This window comes from Fopius arisanus, unplaced genomic scaffold (assembly GCF_000806365.1).
Source record: "Fopius arisanus strain USDA-PBARC FA_bdor unplaced genomic scaffold, ASM80636v1 scaffold00051, whole genome shotgun sequence".
NCBI classification, from domain to species: domain Eukaryota; kingdom Metazoa; phylum Arthropoda; class Insecta; order Hymenoptera; family Braconidae; genus Fopius; species Fopius arisanus.
The window spans coordinates 921,401-942,850 of NW_011887790.1; the positions used below are offsets into that span (position 1 = coordinate 921,401).

The 21,450-nt window shown below is 35.3% G+C and overlaps 1 protein-coding gene across 2 annotated transcripts; it reads left to right on the plus strand.

Annotated features, from left to right (window-relative positions):
- Window positions 1–1,983: 1,983 nt before the first annotated feature.
- Window positions 1,984–20,773, plus strand: stol (stolid). Of its 2 annotated transcripts, XM_011307128.1 has the most exons (24): window positions 1,984–3,135; window positions 4,004–4,085; window positions 4,164–4,277; window positions 4,814–5,036; window positions 5,429–5,560; window positions 6,115–6,696; window positions 7,331–7,467; window positions 7,556–7,636; window positions 8,096–8,176; window positions 8,243–8,317; window positions 8,483–8,497; window positions 8,742–8,849; window positions 8,914–8,985; window positions 9,075–9,216; window positions 9,617–9,838; window positions 10,182–10,281; window positions 11,655–11,687; window positions 13,450–13,554; window positions 13,774–13,886; window positions 14,249–14,391; window positions 14,483–14,646; window positions 15,285–15,481; window positions 15,550–15,838; window positions 16,066–20,773. In XM_011307128.1, the coding sequence occupies exons 1-24, from the start codon at window positions 3,038–3,040 to the stop codon at window positions 16,343–16,345; spliced, it is 3,588 nt and encodes a 1,195-aa protein (XP_011305430.1). In that variant the 5' UTR covers window positions 1,984–3,037; the 3' UTR covers window positions 16,346–20,773. The 2 variants fall into 2 exon arrangements, with proteins under 2 accessions (XP_011305430.1, XP_011305431.1); XM_011307129.1 differs by lacking the exon at window positions 11,655–11,687.
- The last annotated feature ends 677 nt before the right edge of the window (window positions 20,774–21,450 follow it).

Genomic DNA, 21,450 nt, shown 5'->3' on the forward strand with positions numbered 1-21,450 from the left:
GGAAAACTTCGGTATAATAAAAATCGATTGGTCCAAAGTCGACAACGAAATACCCCAATACCACAAAAAGCCCAGGGGTTCATCATCGGAAACCTCTGAATTATTCGGCGCTAACCTCATCCATTATTTTACCTGCAAAATAAAAAGTAAAACACAAACAATCGTAACAATGCACTCGGATATTGATGATGATAAAAATACAAAAGTTGTAGGGCTTTACCATGGCCTTATGATTACACCCAGCCCCAATAATGATAACAATAACCCAGTAGACCACAGAGGGTTAGAAAGTGCAGCCAAGAAGGTAGCGAGGGTGGTGAGGGTAGCGAGGGTAGCGAGGGTGGCGAGGGTGGCGAGGGTAGCGAAGGGTAAGAAAGATGGCAAAAGATTTGTCCATCTCTGTTAGAGGGTTTATCCATCTCTCTTGTTTCTCAGCGTTTGTGTGTTCTGTGAATGCGCCAAGGGTTGATGCTGGATGGTGTGTGCCGAGGGTGAGGTCGAGGTTGACGGTGAGAATAGGTGAGGTACGGCAACTGGGAGAGACAGAAAGATCCACTGAAGTGTCATAAAATGGCGTAGACGAGCACAACCAAACGAGACAGACAGACCTGTAGAGGTGGTGCTGAAGGATGAAGAGACCCTTTCGAGGGGCTTGCGTACGAGATTCGTAAATGGCCTTACGGCAAAAGGTGCTCCTGTGGGTGGGGTATGCCTGCCAGCGCCACCGATAAACTCCTATGAGGTTCTCCCCGTTTTCATGGTAGAAAGATACCTCCCAGATATGCTATGATATTTCAATCCTTTCAATTATTCCCCATTGTCAGATCCTAACGTAATGGGCAAATCAAAATTTTGACGTTCAGCCAGTTCATTTCGTAAATTCTTCATGAATGCTCGGTGAATTGTACTTCCCACTCCGTCCTTCAACCAATACTTTACAGCTGCTGAGGACAACAAAAATTCAATTGAACATTTGAATAGCAAAATTGATATATTACGGTATGAAGGGAAAACAATCGTTTCCAATTAGTGGGAGGAAGATTGCCGAACTTGTTCTCATGTTCGCTAGAAAAGTGGTTCACGGTCTGAGATCGGAATATGGTATATCCTTTCCGGTTGAGATAGGGGTTTTAGTGGTGTGGAATTGGTACCCAGCTGAAGGTGAAGGTCTACGAAACCTAACGGTCGCAACATGTCCCTGAAGAACTTTTCTACCTCATATCATCACAGAATTCACATTCCACCCTCCTGCCCACATAAAAATCTAAAGGCAAATGACGAATTTCAACTCAAATTATGAGATTGGGATCCATAAATCACAGGATCAAAACCATAAATTACGATTCCTCCTGGTACTTTACGACTTGAACCCAGCAATGCGCGTTATTAATCTCGCAATTTTCCTCTCATAAAGAGCATAAATAAAGTTTCAAGAGCCAGTGCTAATTATCCGATGACCTTTTTCTAGATGTATCCCCATCGTGGCCAGGACTGTTGCTCCAAACCTAGTGTCAAGACGTACAATTAAAGAAAGGGATATTGCAACATGTTGGAAGGAATGCAGGAGCTCCTCGAGATATTCGTAAAATAATATGCACGAAATTTTTCAACTTACCTCCTCCTTGAATTGAGATACAGATATATTCGTTGTGATCCCCTCCAATGTTCGTAGTTTAAATCAATGATGTGGAGCTTGCGCGTTGAAATAGGATGCGCAAAGGTTTGTGGACGGATTTTGGTCCTGGTCAAGCCCCTCTGGCAACCTTTTCCCCTCTCCGTCGCCATTCGTCTTGGCACCCGCGAGTGCCTCGAGGGTTGCGCTATACCCAAAAGCTCCAACGTAATGGCTGATAGGTGTAGTAGTACCAGACTCATCCCCTCAGTCACCCTCAACCCTCGCCACCCAACACCCGGCAAACTAATACATGTACCCTCCTGGATAAAGCTCCTTCTCTTTTCATTGTACATCCATCTCACTCACACTCATACAATACAACTTCTTTCTCTCTCTCCCGAAAATCTCGAGCGCTTGTAGTCGTAGTAAGAGTTAATGCGCCCGCGCGTTCTGAAGGCTTCATACTCCAGTCAAGAAGATGCTTATATTTTTGCGCCTCGTTATGTGATTCTCATTCGATATTTCAACTTAATAAATTATCCACGTCTTGAACAGACATGTACCGATCAATACTCATCAATAATCACTGAGTGTTACTAATCGGGTAATTGACAAACGTACGATTGTGGAATAGTGTCCAGTGGTGGGGTGTTTTGGCAATGAAGAACTGCCGCCAGTGAGTGGTGGTACACCGTGAGATGCTGAAAATCTACGAGTGAGAGAATTTTTATTGAATTTAGGGAATTTGAGGGTTGAATTGGGGGGTGGGACTCTCGAGTCAGTGTGAAATAGAAAAAAATAGCGAGGATTTGGGGAGACGGTGCATATTGACTGACGGCAACGTGGGAGGGGCGACGCGTACACCCGGAGGAGCTTTTCGTTCGGGGTATTGGGGTGAAGAGGGGCACTGAAACCAGAAACGAGTGTACGTGTGAACGCATTGGGAAAAAGAAGTGTCAATCCCTCATCATCATTTCATCAGTATTCTCATAAATTGGAGATGTATTTTTTAAATTGTTTTGAAAAATTGTATGCTGTTAACAAGGTGTTGCAGACGGCTCGATAAATTCTGTTTGAATCTTGAGCGGCCTATATGGATTTTTGCATGACTGCATACCGGCGAGAAAATAGTCTGTTAATACGTGAGATTTATCAACCTGCGAGGTAACGTAATGGGTGTTGAATTGTGGAGAAAGAGTGAAGTTACAATTGCACGACATTTCTTAATTGAAAATTAATGGGTAATTGGTAAATTGGATTGGAGGGATTAATGTGGCGTACTGTGGGTACAGCGTTCGTGGAGATATCTTTTCGGCAATAAATCAAGTTTAGTGGTTATTGTTTTATTTAGAGTACTGGACAATTGTGAGGTATTTGGAACGTAGACTTAGATAACGTGTTGAAGGGAATAAAAGAGGCGCGATGCGTCAGTTGGCGAAGTGGACGTTATGCCTTGGCATATTTTTTTTTATCACCATTCGAATCAGTCGTCAACAGGAGGAGGACATACCGCACAATGAGTAAGTTTGGCTTTTGTTTAAAACTTTAGTAATGGGACGACAACTCGGTCGTTTGTTCGATCGTATGGAAGGGGGAGGGGGCTCTTTTGACCAATGATGTAATACCTATTTATAGGGAGCATGGAAGGATATTTGGAATTTTTCAAAATTCAGTTATTCTTTTTAGGTTTTTGAGAGATTCTGGTATGCAATTCGAGAGATTCCATTTTGCCGAGATGTGATAGTTGCTAATGAAAACGGTTTTTTAAAACTCTTTATATTCAATTGGGCTGTTACAAGAAATTGAAGAATAATATGGAGGGTTTTTCACAGCGACGGATAATATTTAAAATTTTTTTGGAAACGTGAGAGCTATTAAATTTTACTTCAAGGGTATTTTGTCCCTTTTTAGATAAATATGCCGGTGTTCTACGTTTTTTATAAAAATACGGATTGGATTGAGTCTTAACGAAATATAACGTCTTTGCATTTTCAAGGAATTTTTAAAAGGGTAGAAAAACTCAGGAAACATGGCATGATCTTGACATTTTTAGAGTAATTAATTAATTATAAAATTTTAAAACGGTGTATTCTTTCGCGTCAATCCGATCAACAATTTGCCAAAATAAAAAAAAAACGGGGATTTTGGCTAAAAGGAGGCAGAAAATCCTCGAGTTTTTTGGATTTTTTACAAACACAAGTTTAAAATTTCATAATTTTCAAGATATTTGTGAAATGGGATTTGTGCGAAGTTTAGTTTGAAGATATAAGATTTGGGGATTAATTGCGGGGTTTATCGGAGAGTTAGGGTAACGATGGAGAGAATGATTGAAGATACAAGAAAAATGAGAGAGGAAATTCAACAACCTGATGCTCACATTGTTTGCAGGGTGAGAAATTGGGCGCTCAAGTTTGGAGTGGATTTGTGGGAGTTTGGAAAACAGGCGACGAAACTAGCGGAGATTCAGAGAGTAAGTTTCATAGTGAAGTATTTCCGATATGAGAATGGGTAGCAGTTAAGGATATCTACTTGTCATTTTTATTTTCAGAAATATCATAACGATGGAGAAACTACGGTAAACAAGAAGGATGGCCTGGTATTGGTGAGGGAGATGGCTGCCGAAGTGAAGAATATGTTGGACTTCAAAATGAACGCTGTTATGGTACTTCAGATTTTTCTCCTTCCTTGGAATGTTTCAGAAAAAAATTTCAGTAGAACGAGTAGATATATGGTCAGACGCCTTGAAACGCCAGAATTCGGGGATTTCCTTTCTAACGTTTCAAAATTTGAACCAACAATTTATCAAGTTTTATGGAGATATCAGATGCAGATCTCAGACTGTTGCATAAATAAAAATAATTACATATTTGCGTTAATATCTCGTGGTATTGATCCATCATATCCCTAATTAATATTAGAAGAAATCATAGCAAACTTTATCTTATCGCAGACCGCATAAGTTATCGAAAAGGTCTTTCAGCAGTTATTATATAGACATGAGTGTAGATATCGTATTTAAACTAATTTAAATAGATGAATTGTTTAATTATACGGAATATGTGTTAATATTATAGCCAGGATTTTTGGGTTTTCGTAAAAAAAATTATTCTCAATATTTGTGTATTTACAGATAATCAGGTAATTACAAAAAAAATTAATGGAATATATTGAATAATTTTATTAATGTGACTTAAATAGAGGTTGATGGAGAGTGCTGAGCAGGCTGCCGTGTCTTCCTCGCGAGAGGGAAATACTTCACCGAGATACTACAGCTCCCATGATATCAACAGATTTACTAGTGAAGGAAAAGGGACGTCGCATCCTCGTGAAGTGCAACTCTCGGTGCATCGACACTTTGACAATTTGCCAGTTAATCTGAGTATGTCGGGTGTACTTCTGCCTTCGGGGGTAAAAGATTCTGGTGAGCATTCTCTTTTTAATTTTCTAAACCATTTTTAAGTTTTATTATTATTCAATGACTCCGATATCTTCATAGTCGTCCGTTTATTTTTATAAATTTTTCGTAAAGTTTTATGAATTTTTGCAAAAAAATACTGAGAACATTTAATAAGAAAACTTGAAAATAATTCGGTTTTTCACATCAATTTCATTAGCCATTTTTCAAAAATTTGTAAAAAACAAGGAAAATAAGATGTTGGAAATAACTTCTGAACAGATCCTCAAACTTTTCCTCCCTTCTCTATAACAAATATTTAGGTATTAGTCGAGATTTATTCATTCTCTCTTTTTGAAACTCACTGTGGATTCACAGAGAACTTTGATCTTAATGAGAATATATATTTTTTATTTCAGACAGCGAAGTTGCTGTCGGACTTCAGTGGAGTGACCACTTGGATCCTCTCTTTGTTAATAACTACGAAAGTGATCCCACCCTCTCCTGGCAGTACTTCGGAGCATCTTCTGGATTTTTAAGACGTTTTCCAGGTATTTCTGACATTCAAACGAATCTGGTTTTAATCAACTAGATTCAAGATGAAAACAAGACATTCTGAGATCTTTCTAGCGGAGAAAACGACGGAAAACCAATTGCAGAAAATGCAAGACACCTTGGAAATGATTTTGTTGAGAATATTCCAGTGAATTTATATTCATTATTTCTTGGAATTGCAAATGTTCTAATAAAAATTTTCGTTTGTCGCAGTAAAGTCTATTTCGCTGTTTATCTAATTATTCTTTATTCGTATAGACTTTCACTATAAGTCTTTCAACGAAGAAATTGAGCCTGGCTTCATAAACCATAAAAATCCTATTAAAATTGAATTGAAAGAAAAGAATGACTTCAGGAATTAAAAATTGAACAGAAATAATCAAAAAGAAGTGGTAATTAAAAACGAAATGGAATATTTTCAGTATCACATCATCCAGTCAATTATTCTCAATGTCACGTCAAGATTTTCGAGTTAATCTTTCGTTTAGAAGATCCTTAAATGGATATTTTTAATTCATATAATTAGGTAATCGGAATAATTCTTGTTTAGCCATTGCTTGGCCTCCCAGAAAGTTCTCAAACGATCCAGAAGACATTCCCGACGTCTCTGATTTTCGCACAATGAACTGGTTCGTCGGTGGTGCAACGAGTCCCAAAGATCTAGCAGTTCTGATTGATGCAGCAAGTTTTTCCTCTCGAAAATTACGCAGTCTGACGATAGCGACTGTCAGAAGCATTCTAGATACACTATCCTCCAATGACTTCGTGAACGTCTACCGATATGGAAGCAATGTTGAGGAAATTGTCAGGTGCTTCAAGGACACTTTAGTCCAGGGATCTGATGAGAATATTAAGGAAATGAAAACGGCATTGCACTCGGTGCAACCTGAGGCCATAACCAATGTTTCAGCGGCTCTAAGTATTGCCTTTGAGGTTCTACACAGGTACAACAGGTCCGGCCTAGGAAGTCAATGCAATCAAGCAATTATGCTCATTACTGCGAATACTGAAGCAGCAACAGCGGAGCTCATTAAAAAATATAACTGGCCTCATATGCCTGTGAGAATTTTTACCTATTTGGTCGGGGGAGACAAGAGTCTAGAGCTCAAGGAAATGGCCTGCAGCAATAAAGGTATATTGAGGGAGAAGATAATTGAATGGAGAATTTCGTTTGAGATGAGTGGAGAACAGGATAGAAGAATAGATTGAAACGGATTTGGAAACCAATTGTCATTATCTGTTGAAACGAGAGGGTTCGTTACGCTCATAAAAATATATTTTACATAATGGGTTTTATAGACTACAAGAAGACCTTCCATTTTCGGGGATATTTTATGGAATAGAACAAGACGCGTATCGCAATCTTTGAGCACTAGAGCAGTATTGTATACCTTCTAAAAATAAGAATATGATAGTGTAAAATAATGATGAATCGAATGTCACAGGTGGAAAAGGTTTTTCTCCAGAAAATTCATCAGTTAAGAATGAATTTTTATATCGAGTAATGTAATGAAACGTAGCAAATCAAACGTGATATTTTCTTTTCAATTTTATATTCATCTCGGAACCCACTGCTGTCAAACGAAAATGTCAAACAACATGGCTTAACATTATCGGCAAACGACGCTTGACATTTAATCTTGAAATTCTCCTTTACGAAATTAACTTCATACCTAAGCAATGTGGAAATTATAGATATATTGCATTAGGTAATTACAGAATAACTTTTCGATAATGCGTCTTTAATTGACGATTCCTTGTTACAGGGTTCTACGCGAGGATTTCTTCAATGGAGGACGTGAAGAGTAAAGTTTTCGAGTACATAAAAGTACTGGCAAGGCCTATGGTTTTGTACCAGCATGACCATCCCATTCACTGGACACCCGCTTATGTGGGTGGCGAGGTACTTATGAATGGAAATATGTCAGATTTTCTGAAAGATACGATTTGTTTAGTTCACTATTGGATCCAATTGTTTTCTTTCATTCCAGACTGGTAGATATGGACAGGAGGGACACCCCCAGCTCATGACTTCTGTCACAGCACCCATTTTGGATCGTCGTAATCACACGGTAATTATTGTAGCCCCATCCCTTCGAAAAATCACATGCAACGAGGGGGGAATTGCTCTTTAATTACATACACTACAGTTTATTTTGCCAATAAATTATTAATATGCTTCCGAATGGTGAGTGGGTGGGCACATCATTAAAGTTTTGATTTTTTGTCCATACATTCCTAGAACTGATGATTGGAGAGAATATCAAGAAATTCAATCCTTTTTTTGGCAAGATTTTTTAAATATTTCTACGCCTCCTTCTTTTTTCTTCTAACAAAGGATTTATACGTAACACTCATTCTTGAGTTTATTAATGAATTTCAAATCAGGGGAATTGGAATTAGCATTAAAAAAAGATATATGGGACTAGCGCGCGCAGCCCACGTTCGTCTATTTAATTAAAAGGTCAAGTACCATTTATCGGACTTTACGACTTGATTACAAATTCAATCATTGATTTTATTTTATACAGGCAAAAACTGCAAATTTATTGGGAATCGTTGGAACTGATGTACCAATTGAAGAAATTCAGAAGCTCGTTCCTCCATACAAGGTTGGTACTTCGGCGAATAATTCAAATTTCGTTTATCTTACAAGTTTTTTATTTCATTTTCATCAGCTTGGTGTCAACGGTTACTCTTTCATTGTCGACAATAACGGACGGGTTCTCTATCATCCCGATCTGCGCCCTTTGGTAAGAGATTTTTAAGTTCATTGATGATTCAAATAAATTCCCACCTCCAAATATTTTCCTACAATTGACTTTCAAGTGAAATCAACTGAAATTGGTTCTCCCGTTGTGCTGATCTATTCCTATCGTCTCTAAAATGATATTACCGTTATTTTTTTTATTTTACAGCCGACTGGTCTTTCGGTGAGTATAAAACATTTTTTTTTAATTTTCTGGTAATAATTCCTCCTTATCTAAAAAATCATACATGAAGACTATATAGATTATTTCGCTATAGATTTTGTTTATCATACACATTTTTTCGGATATGTTCCCATGTCAGGATTACCGACGCGTGAGCTACGCCCCAAATGCTAGGAAATGTGAAATAAAAGGACAGTAGAATAAAAGCAACAGTTTCAGATGATTTTTAAAACATTGTTTGCAGTACGAAAAATCTCTGAAGCCTCGTTACACCAGCGTTGATCTCACCGAGGTGGAGTTATCCGAGGACGATGGCCCCACTCACCCTTTGAATAATTCTGGGCTTCCGGATGTACGTACAGAATACCTTTTAACCGCTAAAACCCCTGGAATTACAAAACTCATTGCATTTTCAGTTGAGACGAGACATGATTGACCAGAAAGAGGGTGAAACTAGTTTTGCCGTGAAAATTCATTATGACGATATGGTACGTAAATTCCCCAAAGTTTGGATCAACTCCCATTGTATGAAATCAAATTACTTTGAACAATTCTCATGAATATGATATTTTTGCAGAAAAGAGTAACACTCAGGAAGCACAACTACTTTTATAAACCAATAGCAGGGACTCCGTTCTCTCTGGGACTGGCATTGCCTGAGGGCTATGGCATGTCGGAAGTCAACGCTGAACTGGAAATAAAGCATGCGATAGTGAATGGTAATTAGAAATCACAAATTCCATGCATAAATCTAAGAAACTATTATGGCGGAGTGTACGGAACTAATTCAATGAAATTATTCGTCATTGGATTATTCTCGAGAAATGAACAATTCGAGTAAAAAATGTTGAGAAATTTTCTGCATAAATAATATCGAGTCTTTTAAAAATTTATAAAAACTCTGATTGTTTGGTATGTATAGGGATTATATCAGAAAATAAGAGCTCACACATCCAAAATGTGTTGAAACTCATCCAACTTAATAGACCATAAGCAAATTAACATGGGCCTATTTTTTCAGTAATCTATTTCTTCAGGGATTCGTTATTATTTATTGAATTTGGGTAATGAATCATTCAGTGGTTACAAATAATGAATTTTTTCTTTTGTTTTATTCAGTTTTCGATTATTTCAATGGCACTAACTGGAAAGTACATCCTGACTGGGTCTACTGCGAGTACAGTTCAGCATCCGACAAAAAATTTAAATCCTCTGAGGAGCGTATACTCCATTTCCTAGCAAGAACAAGAATGCCTGGATGGAAATGGATGTCGATGAGACCAAAGAGTCCCAGCTCGCATCATAATCAAGCGAGCAAGCCTGATAAAGACGCACATTACTGTGAGTATCCGAAAATTAAGAAGAAAAGAAAGAAGAAAAATAATAAAGAAGAAGAAAGCAACTTTAGGAAAATTTTAAAGAACTCTTAAGAATACTTTGTTCCTCACAATATTTCAAAATTTTCCAAAGCTACAAATAACATTCGAGTTATTTTCTGGTTCTGGCTATTTTTTGTTTGATTAGAGAAAATTTTCTCCTCTGTAGAATTCTATTCAAAATTTTTCCTCTCAAATCGTTTGCTCTCTAGATACTCTCGCGTAGATACTAGAGTCAGATGGTTAAATCATTTACACATGCCAAAATCCCATGGAGTTGATCATAAAAAAAATGATAAAAATTTCAGGTGATAAAAGACTAGTCCAGTCTCTCGTACTGGACGCTGTTGTAACCGGTGGATTTAATAAGAGAGACAGTAATGCAATGCACAAAGAGGATAATCAGAAGTAAGTACCCTCCATCACATCGAAAAAACAAAAAAAAACTGGAAACAAAAATAGTCTACGATAAAAGGACAAGTAAAGCATGCATTGCAATTGATTACTTGTTGAGCCACGCACCTTTTTGATGCACAATCAGCACACACTTTTTATTCCTCAAAATGCATTGAGCAATACTCTAAATGTAAACGTTTTTCTTAGCTAGAGGAAAATTGCACTAGAATCATCTCTATAATAATTTGTTCAGAGCCCCATTGATTGGTGCTTTCTACATTAGAAAGGCATCATTCGGGATTGTTAGGCACGAGTTTTGCTCATTCATTCCAAATCTATGTATTGTATAAGTCTAGGGAATTTAGATATACAACATATTCATCTGCGTATTGTGGAGTACACCGAATTAAAATTCACGAGAAACACTTTAGACTTTCTTCAAGATTGAATGCAATTTCAAAATCCCTCACTTGGAATATTGTCTTGTAACCATTCATCAGTCACTAAGAGAAAAATTCAGTAAACCTATTCGTTCCCAGTTAAATCGTTGTCCCCTTATATTAAAAGATTCATTTTTTTCTCTTAATTTCTCTTTTTGCTTAATGAATCACATAAGTACGCATAAAAGATTTTATCGTACCATTTTTTTGCTCTTGCATAATAAATTCTGTATGAACAGAAAAAATAAAAAATAAAATCCTGGAGTGTTTCTTGGATTCCAGTGCAATTCCGCTCTGTGCAAAGCATTGCGCACGTCAATAAATAGTGTACACACAATACAATAATGCACAAAGGGAAATCTGTAAAACTCGTGACCATAATAATGTAAATGTCCAAGTGTTACGATCAGCCCAGGCAAATAGAAAGAAACGATAGACCAAAAAACCTATCAATGCAGAACGAAAAATGTTATTTCGTCAGATTAATTATTCTGTATAGATAACAATGACTGTATGAGTAAATCAAGAAGCGATTCGCCCATTATAATAACCCAGCAATGAGGATGAACATCTCAGGGAACGCTTGCAAAACTACGAGGAACTGAAAATATGACTTGGGTTGAACTTATTAATCGAATTACCCACGAAACAATCTCATGGGATAAATTGAGGCAAGGGTAATGCAATACACAATGAAAAATAACGCCAAGACAGAGAGAGGGAGAGAAAGAGAGTGTGTGAGAGAGAGAGACAGAGAGAGAAAGAGAGAGAGAGAGAAAAAAACTGAACTTTCATTCAGATGTTAAAACAACATTGATAATATTTGCTTTAAGAACACTCTGCACCTGTTTTTATCAAAACACCTATTTTTTTATTTATAAATATTTATACTTTATTGCAGTTATTTTTATTACATTATTTATTATTGTGTGTCTCCACCGCCAGCCCCATTGCCATACTGATGGCTCTTCTGCACAGGTAATTTTATTATGCACAATTATACGTTTAAACCTCACTTCGCAGTATTGCACGGTAAATATGTCACGGTCATCCAAGGTGATTGTGTTTTTGATGTGCACTGATAAAACAGGCCTTAATTATCATTGTTATTACTGTTATTATAATGTATTTGTTTTTTTTTAATCATATTTTTTGTGAGTTTTTTTTTTGTTTCATTTACGAGGTATTAAGGAGGATAAGGGAATTAGTTGAGAGATGATCAGGAATTTTTCATGAGGGAGTCAATTAAGATTTGAAGATCTCGAGTGAAGATAATATTCGAAATCATTCAGCATTCGGAAAGGGATTGGGCCAATTACGACTAGTTGAAGTCGAATGGACAATTTAATTATTTTAAAAAGTTTTCGATGGAATGGGTATTTCAGTTGGATTTCAAGTGATCGCGGTAAATTGGAATTGCAGGTGTTCGTCCCTTTAGAATTGAATTGCTGACGGACTTCTGAATTATATCGCTCAAAAAATAAAATGTGGAAATGTCTACTCATTGTCTTCATTCCAAAATTTCCATGTTTGCCATTAAAAATTGGAGGGATCAATGCTGTAGTGAAGTGGTGTGAGGAGATGAGTTACAAATTTATCCCTAAATTATTCAGTCAACATTTTTTTTAAAAAGCTCAGAGGAATCTATTTGGGGTAGGGTGGGGAATATGGACACCATTTTTTTTATTATGTCAGGGATTGGAGGTGGATGTTGTCACAATTTATAATGTATATACTTGAAGCAAGTATAAAATATACTATTTATTTTTTCTGGGTCTTGTATTATCCCTTGATTACTACTTTTTCTTTCGAAGCATTTCTACCGCATGTCCACAACTTTCTAACGTGTGAAGAAATACTCGAGAAAATTTTTGGAATTTTGAGAGTAAAAAGAATTGAGAAAAATAATATCCGTCTTACCCCACCCTCTCTGAATTTTTATAACATCAACTTTACCTCAGGTGTTCGTATCACCCTACGGTCCCCTACCGATTTTTTTTTTTCAAATTACTAATCTTCTACTGACAAAAATCTTTCGATAAATTTCGTCAGTCCTTTCCAATCCCGAAATATTTTCAGCCGTGATGGATCCGTGAGGATTTTTCGAACTTGTCTCGTTTTACTTTAAACTTCTGCAAGTATTGGTCAATAAAAATTCACCAAAAAAAAATTATTGATTCTCCAATTTCACATGAAATCATTCTATTAAAAATAATATTATTTTACTGCTTTCAAGAATATATTCGTGAGTCTTGGACTCATCTCGTTTCACTACTTCATGAGGAAACATTTGGATTAGGTTTAAGGTACCTCCGTAGTTACTTATACTTGTGAATAATTCCGCAATAAGATAAAGACACCATGTTTGAACTATCTATTACTGGGTACCATGAAAAAATATTACCAAAAATGTCAACAAGTTTATTATATCATTTTTTAAATATACAACGTCAAACTTTGAAAAACAAACCCGAAATATCGACATTGAACGCTGTATATTTCAAACACGACGTAGTAAAAGTCTTCGAAACATTGTGAATATTTTTTGCATGTACATAACTAATTCAAATTCAGTGTTTCTATCATATTTGATAATTTTTCGAAAGTATAATTAACTGTGGAATGACCTTAATGATAGTTCGCTACTCAAATCAAGAAAATCGAGTTATCATTATAGTGAGAGATGTATTTCCGTTATTAGGCGAATAAAATCTATTCATTGATTCTTTCGATTTTGCAGCCAAGGAAAGGGGAGATTTGACATTGTCCGAAGTTTTATTGCAACTAGAAGTGGTCTATTGCGATGGCATGATCATCAGGAAAACAAGGAGGCCGACGATGAACCGTAAATTTTCATAATAAATCCCATTTATTAATTATTTTTTAACTATAGGAATCAAATACTGCTAGAAATAATTAATTATTCATTATTCTTAATTATAGAAAGTAAATATTGCTAATAATGAATTATTAATTATTATTAATTATCATTATTTGGAGGAATTAAATATTGCTATTGAAATGATACGAACGGAGAGAAATATTGATATTTCGGGTTGACTAGGCATTTTGCTGAAATGAACAAACGCGCTATGGACACTTCATGGTACAAAAGAGCCGCTGAACAGCACGCAATTGAACCAATGAGTTTTGTCTTCAGTGTGCCACCCAACGCAGGTAAAAAAACAAATCAGCTTCCAAAAATAATTAACAGAAGTCATGTGAGCGTTATTTTTTTATTTTATCAATCATATTCTTCGGTATCCTTAAGTAAATGATACGCATCCGCAGCGATCCTATTTTGTAGGGTTTTTTTGCGTGATTCTGGTGAAATGTAATTAATCATCACTTTTATCATTTTATCATCACAATCTATTGTCACACAATTTGAGAATATGTCCCCAGAGATTTTCTAAATTTTTATTTCACATAAATACTAGAGAAATTTCACCAACTCTTTTATTCACAGAAGATCCATTCTTTCGTACCACACATTGGAGTCGATTACTTTAACTAAAAATTAATTTCCATTTAATTAGCGGACCTCGCTGAACCTCTGGTAACAGCAACACATGCGGTTTATGTCGAGATGAGAAACGGCCACAAAGCACCAGCGGCTGTGGTCGGCCTCCAATTCCAGCATTCGTCTCTGGCTACTCATTTCATGAATATTACCTCCACGGTATTAAAAAAAAACATTTCAGTTAACCGAAATCCATTTTTAATCTACTTTTGAATTTGGTAGTAACATTTTTTTGTCCTTCGAATTTCAGTGCTCCAATTGCAAGAAGAATTGCGCCTCTGAAGAGCTTGATTGCTATATTTTGGACAATAGTGGATTTATTATAATTAGTGAACGCCATGAACACACAGGGAAATTCTTCGGTGAGATTGACGGGACCATCATGGATTCACTTGTACAGGATAAAATTTATCGGTAAATTCAAATCTTCAGTTTTTTGACCCGACGATTTTGTCCAGAATATTTTTTCTGAATGGAAATAACTCCGGTCACCATTCAGATACACTGAAAATAAAAAATAAAAATCCGCTTTGTTGAATAACTGAATATTCAGTCGGACAAGATTTTATGGGCGCACACAATTATTTCTCAGAACGAAATTTCCTCCAGCGGAAATTTAATTATTTCTTTTCCAACACTTCGCAATGAGATATGAATATGCCTTACGATATTATATAAAAATACACTCTATTAACACTTGCCTCATTATTCACAATGCAGTCAATTTACTTTTCATTGATTATTCATTAATAAACACAAGATTAAGTCGATTTATCAGCCAATAAAAGACTTTCTTCTTTCAACGAAATGATCGGCATTCTTAAATCATCAACAATATCACGCGAAAATATGTAAATATTTCCCAGCAGAGCAAATTTTTTTCTCACTGCGATGATCTTCGAGATAAATGGGCGAAAAAGGGTGGAAAGAGATTTACGAGATTTACACACAGCATTTACGTTTTATCATTCGAGAGTTGAAAATCAATCGATTAATTGTTGCATGTTTTCTACCGAACCTTATCCATTGACCATGTAATTAAATTTCTCCAGAAAAGTTACAGTGGTGGATTATCAAGGTGTCTGTTCACCTCAAGAGTCCTACCTATCAGCAGCACCTAGAGGTATTTCCCAGTCGATCCTCAATACGATTGGATCCGCATTCGGCCTAGTATGGGCTTCGTTTCTCAGATTAAATCTATACCAATCAATAACTCCAGCATTGGGATGGCCTGGTGATGAAGAACGCGGTAATTATTTATTATTTCCTTGATCATGATGATTTGGGCAATTCATGAACACAGAATGTCCTCTGCAGACAATATTGAAGCCAGAGACGAGGAGGAAGCACTTCACGAGATATATCCCCCAAATCTGTCAGAGGATCGTCTCGCAGCCGAGAGTGACAAGATCCTCCAATATCCAGCATCTGCGCCAACAGTATCTCCAGCTCATGTAACGTCACCTCCACATGTCCTCAACAAACTACGCACGTGCGAAAAGAAAACGGATTTATACATTCTCCAGCCTGAAAGGCTCAATACCAGTGGCCAGAGTAATCCCTTGAAGGGTAAACTAACTAATTGTCATGTCACAGGTTGCGAGAGGTACGTTTCAATTCAATTAATCATTGAATATCTCCATAAAGTAATTGTAATTTTCATTAACATTAATTCATTAATTTTAATTAACATTAAACTCTGATAAAAATAAATTGATAAAAAATTTCGGTTTGAAAGAAAGATTAAGAAGAAGAAAAACACGTGAATAGATTGAATTATAAGCAGACGAATGGCCGTTTTGTTAGTTGATTGGGATGTTTTTATTTTTTCAGACCCTTTAGCGTCCAAAAAATAGTACACACGAATCTGATCCTGTTGGTCGTGGACACCCTTTGTCCCTGTGGCAGCAAGCAATTGAGTATCGAACCCATCGAGGCCCTAACAGACTCAAACGCATGTACAGCAAGGAGAGAGAGTCTTTACCGCAGACGACCCCCAAAATGCATCAATTACCATCCCGAAGAGATGGAGATAAAGTACTGCGGCAATGCCGGCAAGTCCTACATATCCTACAGTCTTATCATCGCTGTTATCTCGATCTATTTCACGTGACTCAATGCTTAAGAATTACGGTTACAACGATAAAGAACAATTGAGGTTTATTTATTTACCTCCATTTTGATAAGAATGTAAATGCGGGCAAATTGAGTCTAACGGAAGATTTAAAGAAGAGAAAATTGTTTGTTGAGTTTAGTCTCTGGTAAAATTTTGCGATGAGTTTTGATTTTCAGTAAACTTACGTGAAAGAAGCTGCTTCCTTCGGAAAAATTAAAAAAAAAAACTAATAATAATAATAATTAGATGAAAAGGGGAGATTTTTATTCAAAGAGGATAATTATGATATCGGGATTGATTCGCCGTCCGTTGAGTACGACGCATTACCCTCTTGATCCGTTCGTGGTAAAAAAATGAATGATTAATAAATAAAATAAGTAATTTAATAAATGCATAAAACGGCTCAAACAATGTTTAGACAATACCGTTCGGCTGCAAGATATTTTGCTTGCGTAATAGTCGACAAAACAAATGTTTTTATTCTTGTTTTTGTGATTTATGAGGTTTAATGATATTTAAAGAATAGTACAATTTTTTATAGTTTTTATCGGTGGAATAGGGGGAGAAAATGGTTATTTCGATGGGATTGAGGCTGTTGTTCACTAAATGGGGATCGCAGTGAGCATTGCTCACTACAGTAGACTCCCGTTATAGTCATGTGCATGGGGCTGGAGGGGAAGCGAATTCGGAGAATTCGACTGTATGCAACTACCCCCATCACGCGTTTGCTGCTATCGTAAACTAATTTTTTTCATAGCAAATTCGAAAACGAGGGAAATTTATTTCTCGGCTTTATTTTTTCCGGAATTCAATTCCTCATCGGACGAATCAATAAATTGTTTACATCATGAAACCCGGAGGTAGTAGAGTAAGGGAACCCAAAGATATGCGAAAAAAGAAATTGAGGAGAGGTGTGACTATAACGGGATCCTACTGTAATCTACGGTTAGATTCCACGCAATTTTTCTATTTAAGAATTAATGGATTTTTTTCGAGTACTGGAATTATGATGGTAAAGTGGTAAAACAATAGATACTAATTCAACGTTTCATTAAATTTTTCGGAAGTGTCTATGCCTCGAAGGAATATAGTGAATTTTTTATGGCAACATTTTAGAGAATGAATGTCAATCCTCTGTAAATTTTGACTATATTCTTCTGATCCAGAAGTAACCCTCGAAAATTTATGTCGATCGCTTGAATGAGTTTTTAGAGAATATCTGGAAATAAAGGGGGAATGGGGCCCCAGGGTCGAGGGCAGAGTAAAAATTCTGAAGCTGCCTCTTTAAATTTTTGCATATTCCCCAGAAACTGAATTCGTTAGAATGACCTCATGTTGATTTATCACGGCATCACATACTTATAGGTTTCGAAATAAAAATCTAAAGATAATATATAAAATAATGAGATGTCAACCGAGAGCATATTGTTTCATTTTAGTTTATAATATAAATATATAACCATATGAATACGCACGCCGGCGTTTTTATTTGCTGTTAATCGTTGATAAACATTTCTATTCATGATTTATCAAGGAGAAAAGAGTAATTAAATGGATTACATGGAATTATTAAAAAATAGAAAGAATATGTTAAATGAGTTATTTTAAAGTAAAGAGGAAAATGAAAAAACATTAGGATCGATGGCGTTTATTTGCAGTGATCAAGATCAATAGTAGTGGCCGAGCCATTGATTAAAAAAAAATCTCGAACGATCGAAATTCTTGGAATTACTTAAATTGGATTGATAACGATTGATATATTTATATTCAGAGGTTCTATGAATTCTGGATATTTCATTAATCCGAAAAGATAATGAATAATAAAATGGTTATATTGTTCAGAGCTGACCCGAATGATCGTATTTATAATGTTACGAATGAGATAGCGTTGTTCTTAATGTATAAAAACAAACAAATTAAATACGTTTTTCCTTTCATTTTTTCGTTTGAATCAATAATTATTCTATTACAAGACCATTTTTTACTGTGTCTTCCACGAAACGGCCTTTCTTAAAGTGGATTTACGAAGATACGTATTGAAGGGATGGAGAAATAAAACCACAAAATTGGGTAAATATTGTGGAAAAATATTGTGCGATCTTGAATTAACGAAAAAAAAAAAATGGATAAGAAAACATACATGATGAACTTCGAAAATACATATCGGCTTTCACAGAAAAACTTCCAGGTGCGAAAGAGTGTAAAAACGAAAATAAAACGACAAAATAAACCATGTAACTTCATCAAACAAATCTACTATATGTTCCGGGAATCCCTACATTCTCAATAATTATAAGCGAAATACTGTAGGCGATAATATTAATACAAATAACGTGTAAACTCTGAGTGAAGAGAATGCGCAGAAACTGGACAGGATGAGGGGGGAAATTAATAAATCAATAATGAAGACACATTTTCCTTGAGAAGACTTACCTTTTCGATGAGCAAAGGGAAAACAGTTTAACGTAAAATGTAATTAAAGTCACTGTGTATTTTCGTGACGTAACAAATCCACAAAAGAAATGATTAAAGAAATACAGTTGATACATCTACAATAATTCATCAATTTTCATTATCTCCATTGTAACAAATATATGCCACAACGGCAATGAAACATAAGAGAAAAATCGCATTTAAACAAAAATAAATTTAAAAAATGAGAAATGACAAGCGCGCAGTCACATTGATGTGTATTTTAGAATTAAAATAAAATACAAAAGAAAACCAAAAAAAAAAAAACGATAATTCGTGCTGATGGGGGGATATGTATTATTCATATATCTGGTTTTACTGTGTGAAATACTATTTCGAGAGGATGAGAAGACATTCGGAGGACAATAAGAAACATCAAACTACATTCTCTGTCATTTTGTGCAAACAATCGCTGAGGAACAAATGATAAAAAGAAGTAAAGAAAAAATACAAAAAAAAAACTATTATTATAATACTATGGCTTTTTTGTGATTGTTATCTTTTACAGACTACCTGAGATGCATAAGAGTATTTTGCATAATAACGAAAAATTCAAAAAATAACAAAAAAATGAATAAATAAATAAACAATAATAACCGTAATGACAAATTCTTAAAGAGATAATGCAACTCAATAATTGTATACTAACATTGCGGCATTTGTACGAATGCGTTTAAAAAGCTGGGCCAAAGTAAAAAAAAAACAAAAAAATGATGAAAATGTAAAAAAAATCAAAAATTATGTTTTCCCATGTAATTTATTCCGAGTTTGGCTGTTGTTATCTTGAATATCGACTAACGTGTTGTATAGACTAATTGAGGGTAGGCGGATAAGCCAAAGAGACTAAAAAGAGCAATTTGTAAATTGGGGGAATTTATTAAAAATTCATTGAAATTACTCCTCTTTAAAAGAAATGAGAATACATCATGCTTGTATCATTGCATCAACTCTTGTATTCCTGTGTACATTGTATTACAGGGAGTGATAACTCATGTTGATACTCAAGTGGAGATGAACAATTAATAGTACTAATGAGTGTGTGTAAATTGGTCACTCAAACATACATCGATATTCAATAATTTCTTTTCACATCCCTCTATAAGGTAATGGAGTTGAAATTCTGCTCATGAATTGATAGAGAACCCTGATGAATTATCTTTTTCCCCTTGAACATATAGATATCAAATATAATTATTTGAATTATTAATACGCGTCGGGATTGCATAGAAAATATTCCAAACCTGACATGTTAAGATTTATCCATCTTATTGATTTGGGCTGTGGGTTACATATAATTAAATATAATTGAATATAATTAGTCACTGATATGATTGATCGCAGCTTTCGGGAATCTATACGGAAAATAAAAAAAAATCTGTCATTTTTCAAACGACACATACACCAACGATTAAAACACATCAAGACACATTAAATTCCAAAAAATCGATCTGTTCCCATCACAGATGTATAATTAAATAGTTAAATCAATTAGAAGATTGGGTTTCGAGATACATATTGTGGAGTAGAAAGGGCGTAAATGCTATGTCCATAAACATCACTTCCGCCCCTTCCATTATACAAGCTCCTTCAATAATAATAAATTAGTCATTTATATTAACTTTTCAACGGGAACAGATGAACTCATTAACACTCTCGACGAATTATGCGCAAAATCACCTCTTCATTACTCCAATAACTGTATGAAAAGAAATAACGGAATATCCGAAAGTTTTTTGAGTATCAAACTTATGCATGCAAACTTAACGATGATTTACGCCCGAATAAAGTCATGGCACAAAATTTATCCTTTAAGCAAAGAAAAACATTCCATTGAAATGAGAGATGAGTTAATAATAGTATGAGATGCTATTACATCAGAGATGAGAAGGAGAAATTATTATTATTACTATTAAAAAATTATTATTACCATTATCATTAATATTAAAATTATTATTACCAATAACTGGGTTATTATCGTCTTATCTGAGCAGAATTGCGGTTTGTGCAGTAATTGATACCCTAGTCATCAGCACCACTGAGTCGACCAACTCGAGGATGAAATCTTGATGAGAAATTACTGAGATGCAATATATTAGGTACACAAAAATTTGAATAATACACTGAGAAAAAATTATTTTCTCAACTATATTTACTAATCGCAAGAAGTATATTTCGCATTAGCATGTTTTATGGAATTTATAGTGGAAACGAGAGTAAAATGAATCCTCCTTTTTTTTTATATCTTCAAAGTTTTTTTCCCATTTTTAATAGCGATGTAAAGGCGAAGTGATGCCTTGATGCGTGTTTAAATTTCATATTTAATTAATTAACACGGAGTTTATATTCTACATACTAAATTCAATTAATAAACACCTGAACAATTATAGAGATCGGATTTCTCGTACGTTAAACACTATTTACACGGAGCAGAAATTAATTGGTTTTTGTAGCTTCGACTGACGAACTCAATTCAGGACCATTGGAAAAAAAATCGTGAGAGGAGATCATTTTACTTTTTGGATTTGGATTTGTTGGATTTGAGAGTAGAAGTAAATATATTCGGCAAAAGGCATTTCTTTTCTCAGTGTACTACAGGGTGGAATAACTCTACGATCGTGTTATGCAGAACT